The 20215-nt window shown below is 38.9% G+C and overlaps 1 protein-coding gene across 1 annotated transcript in view; it reads left to right on the forward strand.

Moving 5' to 3' along the window:
* Nucleotides 1-20215, forward strand: part of MGAM (maltase-glucoamylase) — a gene marked incomplete at its 5' end in the record, with an annotated part of 191181 nt that overhangs the window by 100376 nt on the left and 70590 nt on the right. Inside the window, 16 exons of the mRNA XM_081284046.1 lie at nucleotides 890-978; nucleotides 2973-3022; nucleotides 3501-3668; nucleotides 6508-6660; nucleotides 6996-7196; nucleotides 9272-9426; nucleotides 10500-10668; nucleotides 10931-11027; nucleotides 11863-11975; nucleotides 13102-13227; nucleotides 14357-14485; nucleotides 14745-14855; nucleotides 15144-15206; nucleotides 19002-19136; nucleotides 19533-19620; nucleotides 19975-20113. Coding sequence (XP_081140172.1) covers nucleotides 890-978; nucleotides 2973-3022; nucleotides 3501-3668; nucleotides 6508-6660; nucleotides 6996-7196; nucleotides 9272-9426; nucleotides 10500-10668; nucleotides 10931-11027; nucleotides 11863-11975; nucleotides 13102-13227; nucleotides 14357-14485; nucleotides 14745-14855; nucleotides 15144-15206; nucleotides 19002-19136; nucleotides 19533-19620; nucleotides 19975-20113 — 1986 coding nt within the window. The remainder of the gene's footprint in view (nucleotides 1-889; nucleotides 979-2972; nucleotides 3023-3500; nucleotides 3669-6507; nucleotides 6661-6995; nucleotides 7197-9271; nucleotides 9427-10499; nucleotides 10669-10930; nucleotides 11028-11862; nucleotides 11976-13101; nucleotides 13228-14356; nucleotides 14486-14744; nucleotides 14856-15143; nucleotides 15207-19001; nucleotides 19137-19532; nucleotides 19621-19974; nucleotides 20114-20215) is intronic.

The raw sequence follows: 20215 nt of genomic DNA on the forward strand, positions 1-20215 counted from the left end.
CTCTGGAATGTCTATTCCACCATCGTTCTGGAAGTATCATTTTGGAGTGCTTCCTTTTGTGTCACTGTTCATTTTCTGCTTTGGGTTTTTGGAGATAGTGTCTGATCTCTCTTACAATGAAGGTGAAATAGATCATGATTTTCTATTTATTTGAATCTTTGCGTCTTGAATTTCTTAGCAGCGACAGATCAACACAAGCACTGAGAGTGACAGCAAGCTAGTGTGTTATCACAGAGCCTGGCTTGTGCAGTGGAGGCTGAAGTAGGGCACCTAAGGCCAGGGAGGGCGCACAGGAGCCAGAGATCAGTTGGGAATCCAGAGGCTTGAGGCCATGAAGAGATGCCTCATGAAATGGCTCTTCCTCCCTTCCTATTCTCTCTTTGTAGCACTTTGACCATCTCTTTGAGCATTGTTTTGTGCTCCTGTTCTACATTTTAAGGCAGAAAATTAGAAAGCTTTGTTTTTCTCTAACACAAATAATAGAAAGTAAGGGAAGTGGCATTATGTGAATGGGCCATTTGGTGTATTTTTGCTTCCTGAGTGAAACTGATCCTTAGGTAGGCTGCATATATTTGTATAAGGTTTCCTTCTCTGCCAATAGTCTGTAGTATAAATAGTGGTTTTATACATTGCTTTCATTGTCCTTATTGCAGTGATTCTCATGTTTAAGTTATCGCCTCCTACATAAACATTTAGTGATAATGGTTGGGGTATTTCTATCTCATGTGACATTATTTAGTCTAGAGAAAGAAACACCTTCTAATTTGTCCTTTGTTCCTGAAATTAGCAGAACCATCTTTTCCAAGTAACTTTGAAATATGAAGGAAGCATTTGACAAAATTCTTTCAGTCCTGACCTTTGTGTGTTATGTAACTCCTGTTTCCCACAGTCGGCAGAACCCTCTTGGTCTCATCATTGCCCTGGATGAGAATAATAAAGCATCAGGAGAACTTTTCTGGGATGATGGGGAATCCATAGGTGAGTCTGTTATGAGAATGTGTTGTTTGCCCTCCTACGTCTGTGTGTTATGGCCCCTCACTCTTGCTGGTCATGCAGCTGGAGGAGAAATATCCGAGGCACAGTAGCAAAAGTCACTTGAGAGAAGAGTTTGTTTCTGATTGTGCTACTTGAGACGTATCAAATAACCACCAATGTGAGGACAACAGGTTTCTATTTCTTAGCAGTGTGCCATTGGCCACTGATCTATAATAGGCTCTCATTTTATTATGCTATGGACACCTGGATGACATATGGTCAATAATATTCCAATAATTCATCAGTAATGTGAATGTCTTCCCCCAAATACTTAGCAACAAATGTCAACGACATATCAGGAAGGCCAGGAGAATGTACTTTTGGAGTGTATCTCCATCTAGCTATGTATTACCTCATGTTTCTGGCACCAGTTAGTAACATTCTTATGGTCCTATCTTAGGAAATAGATGCCCTTAATGCATATTCCTAAACACTCTTGGAAGGGAATCTCCTCAAGGTTACTGTTGGAAAGAGAGGGAAGATCCATAGGTTCTTTGAGACTCTATTTATAATTTCCTTAATGCCAAGGTGTAGCTTTTTAAATATTATCCAATTTATTTTATTTAAATATTTCACTGATATGGAAAGATAGAAAATATTCAATGTAAACCATATACTCAGGTACTGTTTATAATGATTACCAGTCAAATAAATTAACATCTATCACCAGCCATCTGTATATTAGCTCACCAGAACTTGTCTTCTTGTAGTTGAATGTTTGTACCAACACATCACAAGTACTTCCTATCCCCATACGTTTGAACCTCTGTTCTAGTCTCTGTGAACAAATTCATCTTTTGTAGATTATACATGTAAATGAGATCATATAATATTTTCTTTCTTTGCTTTGTGTAGCTGTGTCTCTTACTATAGAGTACTTCTGCTTCACCCATATTGTCAGAAATGACAAGATTTTCTTATTTTTAAGGCTAAATAATATTCCTTTTATGTATTACCACAATTTGTTCTCCATTGATCTGTAGGTTGACCATTTGGTTATTTCTATATCTCATTTTTTGTGAAAAATATATTAAAAACTTAAAGTTAAGGGCTAAAGCCATAATTCATTGGAGAAAAAATAGGGAATAGGTTTTTATACAGTGGTCTTGGAAGTATTTAATTGGAGTTGCCACCAAAAGTATAGATAAGAAAAGTAAAAAATTAAACCAGTGGGACTACATCAAGCTAGAAATCTGCTCAACATGAGAATCAACAGTATGAAAAGGGAGCCCACAAATGGGGAAAATATGTGCAAACCACATATCTGTTAAGTGTCTTAACACAAAAAATACATCAGGAAAATTGTGTTTCAATAGCAAGTGAATAAATCATCAGATTTGAAAATTGGACAAAGGATTTGAATAGAAATTTATTTCTGAAGAAAACCTAAAATTGACTAAGACATATATGTAAAGGTCCTTAAAAATCACTAATCAGCAGAGAAATTACATTGAGATATCTTTTCATACCTGTTAGGGTGCTTACTGTGAAAAAGAGTACATAGCAAGTGTGGATGATCATGAGGAAAAAGTGGAATAAAACTGTTTAAAGTGCAAACTGGTACAGGAATTTTGGGATGCAATATAGAAGTTCCGCAATGTATTGAAAATAGAACTATCCTATGATCCAGCAATCCCACTTCTGAGTATATATCTAATAAAATGAAATTGGCTTGTCAAATAGATGTGTGCACCCCCATGTTAATTGCAGCATTATTCCTAAGAGCTAAGATATAGAAACACCTGTGATCACATGTAGATGAATGAATATATATTGTGGGATAGTACTGTATATATATATTGTGGGATAGTACTGCATCATGAAAGGAAGGAAATCCTGCCCCTAGGGTCTGCAGAATGAGCTTCAAGAAGAGGTAGATGAAAATAGTTCTTGTGTGGTGGGCAGGCCATTCTGACTCGTCTTTATTCTGCTTTCAGATACTGTGGCCAATAAAGTTTATCTTTTCTGTGAGTTTTCTGCCACCCAAGTGAGTAGTACATTTTTATGAATCGTAGGTATGAGATTTTGTCTACCATAGACTCGTACGTGCTTGTGTGTGTGTGTAATTATGATTCTATCTTCATAAAAATAAGCAAATGATAACAATAATGGCTACAGGTAAACATCACAATGTCATATAAGACTTCAGTCCCAATAATGTATCATCCATATTATCAAAAGAAGGCAATAATATTGATGCATCAAAGCAGTTGGTCAGTGTGCTTATTTTTTTAAAACTCAATATGATTTTCTAAAATGAGTGTGTGTGTCTGCTCCTGATTGTTTTTGTTTAATAAGAGTATTATAAAAGTAAGTTTACACACACAGCACTTGTTAGTTGGGAGAGCTAAGAGGCATTCAGAGCAGTGGGGAGCTTCTGGTCTAGGATGGAGCATTTGAGTGGCTGGAGAATCTGTGTTTTAGAGGCAGAGCTTTGGGCTTCATTGTGCTATTTTGACTTTCAGAACCGCCTGGATGTGAAGATTTCACAAGCAACCTACAAGGACCCCAATAATTTAGCATTTCAGCAGATTAAAATCTTTGGGACACAGGAACCCAGCAACGTTACAGTGAAACACAATGGTGTCCTGAGTCAGACTGCTCCCAAGGTCACATATGATGCTCAGCTGAAGGTAAAAATCCATGTATTGAGGTTGTTTTTCCAGAATTATTCTTAGCACCTTGGTTTTCCTGCTTCCTGGGGTTGTGTGGATGCCTGCGGTGGGGAAGTCAGGGTCCTGGGAATGGAAGTGGTGATGAGGTGGTGGGCAGAGCTAGTAAGACAGGGAGGTCCTGCTCAGCAGAGGTGATGATCCCACTTTCCTTAGCCTCTCAGCATTCTCCTCTCTCTCACTGGCTTCACTTTCAACATTTTAGTTACAGGATACATAAGAGAGCAGAGTTAGGAAAGTGTGGAACAGGTAAGAAGAAAAGGGATCTGGAAGCTGATGGCTGATGCTGAAAGGTAAAGTTGGGAGGAAGGAGTCCCATGAATTTAAATACTGAAGTTCCCACTCTGAAATCTTCATAGAGATGAGTAGAAGTTATCTCCAACATATATATTCTAAAAAACGAGTTTAGGACTAAGAATTGGTGATTCCACTTGATGGGTACCTATTTGGTTAGATAATAATAATAAATAATTTCTCATTGGTTGTGAAGGGACATGGCCATCCTGAGTAGCGTATAATCCTTCACTCTGATGCTGAGTCTTATGAGAAATCCTTTCTTCCAGTGGTCCTGACCACAGTACCTGGTATTGTAGCTTCTGGGTTAACATGATTCATGAGAAACCTTCCAAATTTGGGGAAAATAAGCCAGTTTAGTCCTGTACTATCATGGCAGTAGACATTTTGTTCTGAAAGCACGTTTGAGGACATACATATTATGAAGTTAGGAATAAATTTCTGTATGGCGGTTTATGTATATGGCAAAGTGCAAGGTATATGAAGGATTCATGTGGGAAAACAAACTCAATTCATAATTGATTAATAAGTTGATTAATAAGTTAATGAATTAGACCTGAGGAACTCCTTTATTGTTTGAATGTGGGTAGTGAGGTGTCATGATTTATACACAAGAACAATTGGGAAGACACCCAGGACCAGACCAACATATAGTAAATGTTCGCTCATGTTTTAAATGATGTTTAAAATTTAATGGAGCAGTTGAGCTGAGCTTTGTTCAGACAACAGGTCCTGTGCTGGGCCTAGAAAGTGGCATATCAGGTCTGGATTCATCAGCTACAAGTGAAAGGAAGCCCCAAATGGTAACAAGCTGGACTTCTTTTTTCTTTCTGCAAGTAGTCCTATAGAAGTAGACACTAGTAATTGACATAGTAGTTTACAGGCTGGCATGGTTCAATGGCTCAATGTTGTTGAGATTGGGGTCTTTTCTTCTCTTATGACAAGAAGTGGCTGCTTAGTTTCTGTCAGCATGCACTGCTTGTAGGACATTAGAGGAAGAGAGAGAGGAAAGAGTGTGTAGGGAGACAGAAGGAAGAGGTATAGGGATAGGATAGAAAATACTCTTAAATCTAGAAATAAATACCTGGCCAGAAACTCTCCAGGAACTAGGACTCACATTTTCATGGTCATAGCTATACTACATAGTCAAAAACGGAGCCATTTCGAGGAATTTTGTTTACTAAAATTTGGGAAAGAGCAAGGAAGAAAGCAATGAATTATGTTTTCCTGAAGGGGCATTTTTATGGCAAACCACTCCAAGTTGAGAGAGCAGAATAAGCCAACTCGGACTGAGAATAGTCCTGCATTGTCAGTCCATAAATCTCGGGTAGCCACCTTAAGTTGGATTCTCTTTGCAAGAACATTGCTCTGAACATGGCGAAACTAGTGGTCACATTTTGGAGGATGTGTGGTGCCAAATCAAGAGGGTCACACTTGACTGAATTCTAACACAATCTCAATGATCTTTGAAACAGGGTCTTGTTGGAGGTGGGGTGTAGGGTGAGATTTGTAGGAAAGACAGGTGCAAGACATAAGCAGAGAAACAGGGAAAATGTTGATGATCCTTAAAATGAGGTCTTATTGCTTCAACAAATGAGAATGTTAAATATGCAAATTGCTGTTTAAAGACATGCCAAAGATAAGAAAAACACACAGAAAAACATTAAATTTTGGCATGACAGTTGGTATCCTAAAAGGTTTCAAGTTTTGAGTATTTGGTTATAGAGAACTGAAGACCCTTGGATGTTAGAAATGGAAGAATATACAAAGATTTTTCCAACTCACCAGTTGTGCAGTTTTCAAAACTGAGGCCCAAAGAATTGAAATAACTGTCTATGATTCCAAAGAAAAATAATGAGGACAAAGAGAAATGATTCTATTCCTCTGTTTTACCACCACTATAGTCCTGTGGGAGACATTGGTTTGGCAATTGGATGGCAAGAAGGTAAACTTAATGTCAGATTAGCAAGAAATTCATTGACAAAATGAAGAGGTGAAGGACTCAGGAAAGGAAAGGAAAAGGGTGATCACAGCAGGTTTTATTTGGTCTCATTCTTTCCACAATATAGTGCTCAAGATTTTGATAGAGTTGTGACATTTGCCAATTTGCTACTGAATATTCCCTCTTCCTTATATATAGCTCTCTTTTTTTTTATAATATTTTATTGTTGGTTGTTCAAAACATTACATAGTTCTTAATATACCATATTTCACAGATTGATTCAAGTGGGTTATGAACTCCCATTTTTTACCCCGTATACAGATTGCTGTGTCACATCAGTTACATTTCCATTGATTTATAAATTGCCTTTCTAGTGACTGATGTATTCTGCTGTCTATCCCATTCTCCACTATCCCCCCTCCCCTCTTTATAGTAACTACAATCAAATGTCACGTATATTGCTTAGAGTCTGGTCTGATGCCTACATGTGTAATTAAAAATACTTAGACATTGCCAGGCCTTTGTCCAGCAAAGAATTTTTTTCTTTGTTTTCCACCCCTTCAGGTTGCCATCATCACAGAGATCAGTCTTGTGCTGGGAGAGGAATACACAGTGGAGTGGAACACAATCATCAGAGATGAAGAAAAAATAGACTGCTACCCTGATGAGCATGGTGCTTCTGAAGCAAACTGCATTGCCCGAGGCTGTGCTTGGGAGGTAACCACACTGAGGTGTTGATGGACACCCAGATCTTTAACCTTAGGTGGCAATTTCTTGAGCATAGCCCTAGTACCCAGGTGTGTAGTTCAACTCCATAGAAACAGGGCTTCCAAGGAACCTGGTCTATATATGAAGATTAGGCGTGGATTGGAGTGGTGTATTTTTAATATTTTGCTTTGTGTCTAGAAATTTACTTTTTGTCAGTACCTTATTATATGTACATGAAAGAGTGATGTGTTGGCTCCATCTCATACAGATTGCCTTCTCTGATTATTTCTATTTGACAACTCTAGGACCACCTGTTGATCTACAATCTCAACTTTCCTTTCCAGGAATCCAGTTCTGTTGGAGTCCCTCATTGTTATTTTGTCAATGATCTGTACTCTGTGAGCAATGTCCAGTACAACTCCCAAGGGGCCACGGCTGACATCTCCTTAAAGCCTTCTGTTTATGCCAACGCCTTCCCCTCCACACCTGTGAATCCCCTCCACCTGCAGGTGACCTACCATAAGGATGAAATGCTGCAATTTAAGGTAAACATGGTACTTGTATCAGGTACTGAGTAGGCCCTTTTTAGTGACATTATATTTTCAAGTTAGGTTATAGAACTCTAAAATGTGAAATTCTTTTAAGGTTCAATTTATAGGGCACTAGATTACTGTCCTATTTCAAACATAATGAGAATTCATTGCCAGTGAGATATGTTCTAATTTGCAATTTGAAGATGTTTTGTGGCTACTCTAAGGAGGTTTTTGGAGAACAAAACAAAGAGAGACAAGTTAAGATGTTCTCAAATATGTGTTCAAGTGGGGTTTGAGATTGGATGACTATAGGAAAAGGGATGGGGAAAAGTGAATATTTTAGACTAAGATGGTAGGGTTTACATTATCTGGTGACTTTATGGTAAATGTAGATAAGGGAGAGGGAGACATATTTTTGTCAAGTCTGTGTTGACAATGGTGACATTACCTTGAAATGAGGAAGTACTGAAGAGGTTTGTATGTTTTCAGTGTAAGAGTTTGATTTTGAACACTGAAATTGATGTGTCTCTTAAATAGCCATTGAAATGCAATAATTTCTTTTCCTTAGATTGTTTAATTACATCTAAAGCCTACCTGTGGACTAGCTGTTTTTGTGTCTGTTTCCCTTGTAAACTGTCAGCTTTTCTGTGGCCAGAATGTGTGTTTCCTCTTTGTGCTTCTGAAACCTAACACAGAGGCTCATGGATAGTACTTGTTCACATGTGCGACATCAACTTGGACTCTCAGATGTGTAACATGTGCTAATGTAAGGAATGATGTCTGTTTTCTTTGTGGTTATTTTCTGTGTTTGTTCTTGTTTTTAGTGTCCTCAATATAGCATTGGTGTTTGGTGGTGGGCCCATAAAGGCTCAAAATTGAAGAACTTGCTTTCAGCTGGTCCACCATTTTCCATACAGTTTCTCTCTCCAAACACTTGCATCTTTCTGAGATGCCTTTAATACTCTGTGCCTTTGTTTTTGCTGTTACTTTACAAGAATGATTGATCTCATTTCTTGTGCTTGCTTATAGCTTCAAAGTTTATGACTCAGGGTGTAATTCTCCCATGGAACGACTTCAATGTTCCAAAAACATTGTTAGCCATCCCCTTGCCTGTACTCTCAGAATTTCTAGAGTTGTACATTTACTCACATTGCCAAAGAGTCATGAATCCTTCTCTTTAACTATCCATCAGCAAGAGAAATTCTCAAAACCATAGCCTTATGTAATTAAGTTCAAATCCAAAGTTGCTGTTATATATTATGCAGGCATTTGTGAGGTACTCATGGAATGATTAATCTATCATTTTTAGCAAGGATATCTATAATTATTTTAATCCAAGTTCATATTGTGAATGAAATAATTTTCAATATTGAATATTTTTAGATATTTGTATATATTACTATACAAACACAAAATAATAAAGGATACAATTATAAACCACGCTCATTTCACAATGAAGTTACAAGTTAGCACAAAGGGTCAAGGGAATTTGATACTGTACTAGAAGCCTTAATAATGAAATATGATGGTTTTAGATAAAAATATTAAATCTTATGTTGTTCTTTGTTATGTCACTTAAATCCCACATATCATGAGCTTAAAAGAATGCAAATATATACCACTTAGACTCATTGTCAATTATGTTCACATACTTCTAAGGGTGTAGATTTAGAGTATTAATCATGCCTAAGTTATTTTTGGCAGACAATAATTTTCCATTTACTCAATGTATATGTTGTGATGTTTGGTAAAATTCTCATTGTGGTGTGATTAATTCAAAATAATCAGACTATCCATTTAGCAAGCATCTCATTAATGACAATAAAATGAAACATTCTCTCTTCTAAGCATTTTTTCTTTTTTATTATAATTTGTTATATGTGACAGCAAAATGCAGAATAATGCATATTACACAAATACAGCAAAATATTTCAAATCTCTGGTTGTATACAATGTATATTCACACCATCCATGTTTTCATACATGTAATTAGGGATCATCAATGTAATTAAACAGTGTTTAATTGTAACCCAGAACTTATTCCCTGTACCTATATTCTTATTTAAAGTCAGTTTCTTCTGCTCTAGATTTATGACCCCAACAAGAGACGTTATGAAGTCCCAGTCCCCTTGAACATAACCAGGACTCCATCGAGCACCTCGGAGAGTCGACTCTATGATGTCCTCATTAAGGAGAATCCATTTGGAATAGAAATTCGCCGTAAGAGTACAGGCACTGTAATGTACGTGGCTCTTTTCTAATTTGGAATTCCATGTAACTGTACATTTCTTGTCTGGCCTATTGTCCTGATTGATTACTGGCTCAGGCCTCTTCTGTCCATTTCCAGACCCATGAGTAAGCTATTTCCTTCAGCTGTGTTCTTACGGGAAGGTGGTTGGCAATCTGCAATGATGGCTGAATCTGTTGCATGTTTGGGGAATTCATCCATTCAGTGTTTTGGGGTTATTTCACTATATTAGGTATTGTTTTAGGTACTATTTTCATAGATGGATAATTCCTCTGATCTCACCACTGCAACAATAATTTACATGACAATATTATAAGGAAGTTGATGTTGATAATTAAGTAAATGAACAGGTAATCAAGACATATGGTGAGGTTACTGCTTTTGATATTGTGATGAGAGAAGGTTCATTGAAGGGTTAACTTTTGAAGTTGATTCTGGATGGAGAGAAGGAAACCCCTATATGGAGCCGTTGGATTAGGGAAAAGCATTTGTGATAGACCAAGAACATAGGTCAAGATACAGGATGAAACTTGGCACGTCAAGGAATGAAACAAAATCAAGGAAGCCGGCAAGGAGGTGAGTGGTGGGAGATGAAGCTGGGGTGTCAGGAAGGCATAGATCAGGGGCAGCCTGGAAGGCTTCATGAGGTATGTCCATGAGAAGCCATGGAACAGGGTCATCAGGGAGTGACATGACGAGAGATACTTCAACATGTCAGTCTGGAAATCTGTAGGCAATGGACTACTCAAGGGAAAGAGCTGAAGGAAGGCTTGTGTGGAGTGTTAGCAGCTGAGATGGTGAGATGGATTGAATTTGGTTTTGTGGAGGAAACACTGAAAACAGGCCATGTAATTGAGAAATAGAATATGAAGGAAAACTCCCAAGTTCATAGTGGGGATATCAGTGATTATTGTCATCAAAAAGACTTTGTGGTGTGTTTGGGAGATGTTGGGTTCTGGGTTGTGGTGAGAATCAAAGCTTCTGTTGTCCTTACAAAGTCAGCACTTGGAAGGCAATAGGCAAGGTGATTTTCTTTTCTGAATGGACCCTTTGTGTGTGTGTTGCAGTTGGGACTCTCAGCTCCTGGGCTTCACCTTCAATGACATGTTCATCCGCATCTCCACCCGCCTGCCCTCCAAGTACATCTATGGCTTTGGGGAAAATGAGCACACAGCCTTCAGGAGAGACTTGAACTGGCACACGTGGGGCATGTTTTCCAGAGATGAACCCCCTGGGGTAAGCAAGGAGCCCTGTGGATATGTGCCTCTCTGCCTCTTTCCTCCCACATACATCATGGTCACCTTGTGCTACATGATCCCAGACTCAGATTTTCTTTTTCTGCTCTTAGACTATAGGCTAATTTTCATTTGTGCTTCTTATGTGTTTTACTCCTTTTAGAGGGAAGACCAAATCCATCTCAGTAAACAAGTTTTTCTAGGATTCTTTCTCAGGCACAATGACTTCTAACCTCCTTTGATTTCTCCCCTGTGACTCTCAGTACAAGAAGAATTCCTATGGCGTCCACCCCTACTACATGGGACTAGAGGAGGACGGCAGTGCCCATGGAGTTCTCCTGCTGAACAGCAATGCCATGGGTAGGATGATGCCAGCACTCCTTCTATTGTTGTCTCCCAGTCAGTCATCCTGTGAAACTTCAGAATGTCCTTGGCCTAGCAGCTTTCCAATGTCAAAATTATTTAGAGGACAGTGGCTGTTTTTCTTGTTTCCATTCTGTTGACTTCAGTCTTGTAGCATGAGATAACAAGATTTGATACAATTCTATTTTGGCAGAAATTCCATATGAAGGATAGGAAGTCCAAGTTAGTCCCAGGAGTCCTAGAGGTTATTAAGTTGGAAGTATCTGCATAGATGGTATTCATGTTGAATTAAGTCACAGCACTCACATCTTTAAGTATGAAGATATAAATTTAATCTGTATATAAGCTAGGGTTGAAAATTCAGGGCCTGGGGATAAAAATGTCTACATTAAGACTGGTGTACTCTGAAAAAGTTCTATACTGCAGTTAATAATATTATATCATGTCATTTTCCTTTGTTTGACTACATACAAGGCTTAAGGAGATGTAATCATTGGTGGATGCTGGGTGAGGTGCACACAGACCTTTTGAGTAGTCTTTTTGCCACTCCATATGTCTATTAAACTATTCTGAAGTAGAAGTTATATCAATAGTTTTAAAATAACATAATGATAAATACAATAAGATAATGAGGCATACCAAAGAGAAAACTTCTTGGGGTGGGACTCTGTAGACTTTCACTGAACTGTTAACAATTTCATTTGGGTGCAGTACAGAATGTGTGCTGTTAATAGATTAGAGTGCAAGAGAATGAAGTCAGGGATTCACAGAGTGTTCCTTGTCTTGTAGGTTTCTAGCTTAGTATTCAGTTGTCACTTTCCTATCTTTCCAGATGTGACTTTCCAGCCCACACCTGCTCTGACATACCGTACCACAGGTGGGATTCTGGATTTTTATGTGTTCTTGGGGCCAACTCCAGAACTTGTCACTCAACAGTACACGGAGGTAGGATGAAATTCAACTGATCATCAAGTATTTATGTGGCACATTCCATGTTCCCAAATATTTATTCATTTTTAAAACTCACTCTGACAAGTAGACCTTAGGCTCTAAGGTCTTTCTTAGAGCCAGGCATATTATATAATAATAAGGAATAAGTACCTTCCAATAACCATTAAATTATAGCCTAATTATTTCACATTAGGTAAAGTAGTCACTGCACCAGAGGTAATACTGAGCCTAGTGGTGAGAAGTGGTGATGGAGAGGATAAGATCCGAGTGCTGAGAGTTGTGGTAGTGGTATTGGTAAGAGTGGTTGTGGAATGTTGAGGTGGGGAAATGACCATATGGGTGAGGATTGTAGTAGTGGTGCTTAAGGTACTAATGATGATAAGGGTAATGGTATGAGTGGTGGTGATAGAGATGTTAACAGTGGTAATGGTCATCTGCTGTTGGTTAAAGTGGTGGGGATGGTAGTTATGAGCATGTTGGGTATGTTGATGATGGTGATTGTGTGGTGATAGGGAAGATGATGGGGTGAAAATGCTGGGGATTGTGTGGGTGATGGTGATGGGGTGATGATAGTGAAGATGGGGGACTGATGTTGTGGTAATGGAGGTAATATTTGGGACTGTTGAAGACAGTTGTAATTTTTGTTATAATAACAAATTCTGTCACTCTTACTGCATGTCAGACCATTTAAATGTATTAAGTCATTAAGTCCTCATCAAAACAGTATGGGAAAGACATTACAATTATGTTTAATTTACCAGTGAAGGATTGAAACATGAAGAGATTACTTAATTTTGTTCAAGGTCACAGAACCAGCAGGACATGAGCCTGTGTGTTAACACAGGCACTTTCCCTCTGGGATCTGTTCTCTTCAGCAATAACCTAGGCCACCTCTAGGAATGAGAGTAAATTTAGATTGTACAGAATTCCAAGAGAAAAGCTTTATTCTAGAAAGAAGCTTTCTCAAGGTATCCTAGTAATTTTATATCTGCTGAGTTTTCTCTGGATTTGAATATGTTGATTGTCTATCTTGGGGCACTAGAAAAATATTCTTATTATTTGGTGTACAGCTTCATTTGAGTCACTCCTGTAAGGAATAATATTTCTGTCCATATTCTAGGTGATTGGCCGACCCGTGATGGTACCTTACTGGTCCCTGGGGTTCCAGCTGTGTCGCTATGGATATGAGAATGATTCTGAGATTTCCAGCTTGTATGATGAGATGGTGGCTGCCCAGATCCCCTATGTATGTCTCAGTGTTGGTGCACTGGCTCTATAAGCTCATAGCCAACTCAGGCTTCTCTGTGTCTGGATTTATTTGTTGGGTTTTTGTGAGGTTCAGCAAAAGCACAAAAGTTTTTTTCTGACATGATGACACACTGAGTTCCATTCTGACAGTAATTCAAGTGGGGCCTAGCTTCCATATTATAGCATTGTAGACTCAGTGACTCAGAATAGCAAGATAGGGCAGGGTCCAGAAGTTTTCTACTCTAATATGATTCCATTTCTTTTATTCATTTTTAGACATTTGGTCTAAAAGTCCTTGGCACCATGAGATTAAATTTCCCTCAAGAATAGTAGTGGTAATTAAATAAAATTAGTCCCAATGCAATGATTATGTATTGATGAATCCCAAAATTTTTGTACTGCAAACATTATTTTATCAGCCCTGAGCTACTCACTGGCTGAATGTAGGGCTTCTAGATATGTTTCCAAAGGATATACACATGGTAATAAATTCTTATCATCCATTTGAGGAGAAGCAGGATTGAATAATTATAACTGATCCTACAGAGCAGTTTCAAATTGAATTTTATTCTACTCATTGTTCAATCATTTGCAATTGTTCCATTAATGGGAAGTACATCATGTAATGTACCATATTCTTATAAGACAGCTATTTCTAATTACCTCTGGGATTGCATGCCAACAGTAATCATGAGAATTTGTTTTTCTTTTTTTAAGTTTTGTAGCCAACTTACCATCCAGATTGTATTACAACTGAGTAGCTAACTTTTCTTTTCTTCTTAATATAAACTGTTTTTATCAGGGGCAACACTGGGGAAGGGAATGCAATCAAACCTTACAATGGCCATTGACAAAGTAATTTCCCCATTAGTGATTTTATATATTCTCACAATAGCCGTTATACAGAGGCTTTACAATCCTATTTTTACTGATTTATATTATATCTCTATTTTGAGTAAAAGTTTGAAAAATTAGATGAATTTTCTAGTTTCCATACTGAAAGAGCTAGGATTGGCAAGAGTCAAAAGGAAGCCATTTGAATTCACCATCAGGAGGGGAGAGTGTTTCTCCTCTGGGAGCTGGACTTTCAGCACCAGCAGCCACTGTTTCCTTGTGTCCTCCCCCAGGATGTGCAGTACTCAGACATTGACTACATGGAGCGCCAGCTGGACTTTACCCTCAGCCCCAAGTTTGCTGGGTTTCCAGCCCTGATCAATCGCATGAGGGCTGATGGGATGCGGGTCATCCTCATCCTGGTGAGTCCTTTTGTGCCTGTGTGGATGGAGTGTGTTGGGAGGAGGACTGGGCTTGGGTGGAGAACCACTTTTCTTGTCCCTCTATCCATATGAAGAACAGAGAACTCCAAGTACAATAAGAAAAGTATATTTCCAGAGATTCCCAGAAACTCTAGAGGGCAGGTGGAAGCTAGGGACCTCCCAATGAAGAAGTTCTTTTTCTCTGTCCCTTGTCAATCTCTCTCTTTGTTTTGCCGACTGACTTGTGCTTTGCTTGCAGGACCCAGCCATTTCTGGCAATGAGACAAAGCCCTATCCTGCCTTCACTCGGGGAGTGGAGGATGATGTCTTCATCAAATATCCAAATGGTGGAGGCATTGTCTGGGGAAAGGTATGATCTAAGTGGTGACTACTAGTCTCCATCGTGGGAGAGGGCCATAGTTTGTGTGTTGTGTGTGTTTTACCCGTTTCTTGTGGATACTGATGTCAGTAGTTTCCATTTTTTTTAGTTAGTATTCATTGATATATTAAAGACTTTGTGGATTTCACTTTTATATTGATAAACCCTACATGATAATCAAAAGTATTATTACCCTCTAGGGCTGTGGTTGACAGTCTTAGGAATCCAACTTAGGTAAATTGCCTAGTGCATTGCTGTTAAATATTTTTCTCTCTGCAGGTGTGGCCTGATTACCCTGATATTGTTGTTAACAGCTCTCTAGACTGGGACAGTCAAGTGGAGGTAAAGAGCCCTTTGTGGATGTTGGGTGAAGGCCAGGTTGTTAGGAATGGAACCCATACCCACTATCCTGAACATGCCCTGCCAAAGACTTGGGCAAGGCAAGGGAATAGCTCCTAGAAAAGGTGTGCTGTGTGTCAGTCTTTGTGTGAATTAGTTTAAATGCAGTTTTGTGTAATGTCTAACTGGGAGGTAAGTATTATTATCTATGTGACTTAACTGACAAAGAAGTGAAATTATTTGTCCATGGTTTTAGGAGACACAATGGTTTTTTAAAATTCAAACCCACCTGATTTCATAGGCCTATTGAGTTTCCAATGAATGAAACTTTCAAGGAAGACCAATCTTTTCTTAGAATGAGTCTCTTATTGTTGTTGCCTTGAGTATTCCTTTTAACTAGTATCTCTAACCTTTGTCTTTAGTGAATGGGTCTCCCAGCTTTATTTTTACTTCTCAGATTCCAGTATTGATTAAAAATTTACCCTTGGGAGCAGGTTTTTGATTGCAATGAGGTTGTCCCATGCAGCTTGACCCAGGTTTCTTTCTAGCTTTACTAAGTATTTGTTGCTTGAAAGAATACATGGTTCCACACTGGTCCATGATGACTTCAGCCAGAGGTTCTGGCCAAGAAGTGTACCAAGGGAACTGATGCAGCCTGTCTGCTTTGTTATCAGTTTCTCTCTAACAGTTTTGAGCAGGGCTGTCAGGATGGTATCTGGCCTCTTCAGGAGAACCAATATTTTTCTGGTACTTCTTTATGTACTCTTCAGCAACGATTATTCTTTCTGGACAGAAATTATAGTAGATCATGTGAAGCTTATGAATATTTATAACTGTACTGAGAAGTCAAAGAAAATAAAACCAAGGATACCTACCAAGGATCAAGGGGCCATAGAATATGGCTTCTATATGGTCATCAAAGTAGCATAAGTTGTAATGTCTTGAAACTCTCAAGGTCAAGGATTAATCAGAAAAAGTAGTATTGTGGGAACAATGTACAGTATCTATAAATTTTGCTATTAGCTTCTATAGGATCTCACGGGTTAATGCTCTGCTTAGAGGACATTTCCTATACTGGAGGATCCTAGTCAGTGGATGGAGGGATAAGAGAAAGACATTAGTAAGGGATGGAACTGGCACAGGTAGGCCACATGTTCATGCCTTATCCAGACTAGTTAATTTTAGTGGCCAGTGGTCATTCTTAGACGTAAAGACTGATATTTGCACTAGAAAAATCTGGGGACCAAGGGCTCAGGTCTAGGATGCAGGAGGGAGAATAGTACTAGTTGGTCTTTAACTTTCTGATTCCCAGGTGGTAACAGTAGCACTCTAGAATCAAAATGAGATACCCATATTTTTGTTCAGATTATCTGGCAGTTATATTCTGCATTCTTATTTTTTGCAGTACATAGATGAAGTAAAAGAAATAGAATCTCACTGGGGCAGATTGGTAGGAGTGATTCAAAATCAATTCAAGATTATTTTTTTCTATTGACTAGTACTGAATCATTATCTATCTGTCTCTCACCCTTTCACTCTTTCTCTTTCTCCCTCATTCTCCTTCCTATATATTCACTTAAGTATTAATTTTTCATCTATTATTTGTGTATGTATCTACTTTCTAGCTAATAAGGAAATAAGAAAGAAAACCTCAATACTTGTTTTTTCATTTCTTACTGAGGATTGTTTGAGGTTTAGTGATCCAGGTGGCCCACGAGGACATAGAATCAAATCATGCCATAGCCAATCTGACACACAAGTTCGCTGTCTTTAGTAGAAGGTCATTTTCATTATTGAAGGGATTGGCTGTTACCTTATGAGTTCATGAATTAACACAGTTCATCAGCCATTTGGGGCTTCCATATTGAGCAGATTCAGAATTCTGTGTGGCTGTTTGTTTATGTCAGTGATGTGGGAGCATCATTTGATATTTGGTGGGCAGTGACTAGGGATGCTCTTACCTCTAATAGCATGGGATTCTTCACAAAGAATTCTCTTGAACCCAATGTGAAATTGTGCCTTTGATGAAAAATGCTTCATTTGGGTACCAAAAATATATTAGATAGCTTGTAAGAAATTATTGGTAATTAGAATAATTATAACCATTAAATCAGTAGTACCCATGTGCTGAGACGAATTAAATGAGATTATTGATGTTCAGGTCTGGCATTCCTGAGGGTAATATAAACAAGCAAGTATGTAAGCAAATATGCAAGTAAATGTACATCCATGAAGCAGTGGAAAAGCAGATTTCTGAGTCTGAATCTCACTGTTTGATTCAGAAAGTTTGTTGTGGCATGTAGGAATTGAATTAAAGTATCATTCAATGGATTGTAATAAGTAATTCTGAGGGCTTTTGTGCAGATGTGAACATCACAATTTGAGGACAGAAGCAATATGGCAAGAGATGAATTTGGATAGCACTTTGGCGAAGGGGAGGGAATTTTTACTACATGGGTAAGGATCATTACAGCAGCATTTAGTAAAGTTAGGAAACCATGGTTGGGCTGATTTACCACATGTATTCTACAGGAGATACAGTTCTGTCTCTCAAACAGCTGATCATGATTCATTTCTTTAATCCCCACTCTCCACACATACCACGGTTTCTGAGATGGCCATAACTGGAGCTCTGTTTGTGATGAAAGATTCTGTGTCTATTTCCATACTTTTCTATTTCCATTTCCTAACAAAGGAACCAAAATCTCAGTGATATGGCCTCTTGCCCTTTCTGTCATCTGTGAACCAGATCTGTGCATGATGATCCATTACTGTTTTCTTATTGGTGTTCCTCATTTGACTTTTATCTAGACATATGGATCCCAATCACCATTTTGCATTATACAAGCAACTCGAGCTTGCCTATATCAAGTCCTCTTAGGGGATTCTTCCTATTCTCCAGCATTATTTAGCTCATTACATCATATGAGGCAGAGTTTACCACAGAGGAGGCTCAATTGTTTTGAGATACACCAAGGATCAGAGTGTTTTCTAACAAACAACATAGAATATGTAGACATTCATGCATATTTGCTGCTACAGAGTGATGTTCTTCCCAAATTAAACACTGAACATTTATTATCATTCCCTTAATCTTATGACAGTTTCTAAGCTCTGCCTTGTAGGGATCATAAAGTCCAATCAAAAGTGTATGATACAAACTTACAATCTACTTAAGAACTAATATGTGAATCCACTTTCCATGCTAAGTTGAAGACATTGCTTTTCCTCCTTAAATTTTTCCATATTATGTTACACACAGCTGCAATGCTCACATGATTCTGAAGCCGCAGAAAACACTAATGAAATGCCAGTCTAATGTCATGAAATGTAATCTCTCCCCTTTCCCATGTTGCCAGTGGATATGACACATTGCCATGCCACCTGCTCTTTGCCTTTCCTCTGGTACAGTGCCTGTGGTGTCCGCCCTTTTCCAGCTACAGTTGTTCCCTGGCCCCTGCAGGATCTTTGGGAGAGCTTAGGGAAAGGCAGGATAGAAAGAGCAGGTTGGGAATCTGAAGCAGGGGATAGTGAGTCAGGGTGTCAATTGATAGCCTTCATGATGGCATGGAAAGGAAACAGATTATGGACATTTTCAAATGTGTAAAATTCATCCAAAATTCTCCTCATTGCCCTCAGTGTATTTTCAATAAGCCAAGAACATAAGGTAGGCTCTATTGAGATTCTCATTCTCTGCCATAATGTAGTACATGTCTTTTCATTAATTAGGTTCTTCAAAAGTGCCTGTTGCTGTCAGATATATTCGTTTGGGAAAGTGAATTATATATGTTTTTATAGGAATACCGAGCTTATGTGGCCTTCCCTGACTTTTTCCGTAATTCAACTGCCTTGTGGTGGAAGAGAGAAATTGCAGAACTGTACAACAATCCAGAGAATCCAGAGAGGAGCTTGAAGTTTGATGGCATGTGGATTGTAAGTGTGTGTGTGTTTAACTTGGTGTGATTTACCATATGAAAGTCAGACTTTTAGTCAAGGTGATAGTAAACTTCTGAGAAAGACTTTGGATATGTTATGCTGCATTTCCTGAACTGATATTCCTTGTAGCTTGTAACTCACTCTGTCATGCCTCTACAGAGATTGCCAAGAATTTACCCTGAGGGAGTATTGTTTTGACCTTCTAGTCAGTCATCCTTTAGGGATCAATTGTTTTTTTAGCCAATTCTTATCTGGATTTCATGAGCCTGACTGTGCAAGCACACACAGGAGCAGGTGTACTGGTGTGAATGATGTTTTCACCACTCCCTTGACTCTCAATTGACAGGAAGTCTCTCAGTTAAGAGTAAGCAGTGTCTGTGTCTGACATTCTAGGATATGAATGAACCATCGAGCTTTGTGAATGGGGCTGTTCCTGCAGGCTGCAGTGATGCCAGTCTGAACCATCCTCCCTACATGCCACGTAAGGACCCTTGGGCTTCTCCATGGCTTGATGGAAGATGGAAGATAATCATTCTTTGAGCCCAACAGCCAGAGGTTTATCTTGACCAGCAGAGCCCTATGAGTTTTTTGGTTTATTGGGGGCCAGAAACTAAACATTTCAAGTCCTTTTCCAAACTTTTTGGTGCATGTTTCTGGATCTCTTGGGCAAATTTCCTGAATTTGTCTAGAAAGCCCTTTTCTTAGTTACAATCCCATGGGTGGGGCCATGGTGAAGTCAAGTCCATCTTAAGATGTGTAGTTAAATGTCTTAAGGAGAGGTCAGGGACTAAAAGGCTCAGGGCTGGTTTTCACCTTCCCAAATCTTTTCCCTCAGATCTGGAGTCCAGGGACCGGGGCCTAAGCAGCAAGACCCTGTGCATGGAGAGTGAGCAGATCCTTCCAGATGGCTCCCGCGTGCGACACTATGATGTGCACAGCCTGTATGGGTGGTCCCAGACCAGACCCACATATGAGTGAGTCACTGTTTTCCTTCTCCAGTTCGCTCAGCCTGTGGGGACACATAGTGCTGGGCATAACTTGTAAGTTTTTCATAGCAATCCCATTGCAAGATTGAA

The sequence above is a fragment of the Spermophilus citellus genome (genome assembly GCF_964194105.1).
Source record: "Spermophilus citellus genome assembly, chromosome: 3".
Taxonomy (NCBI): Eukaryota; Metazoa; Chordata; class Mammalia; order Rodentia; family Sciuridae; genus Spermophilus; species Spermophilus citellus.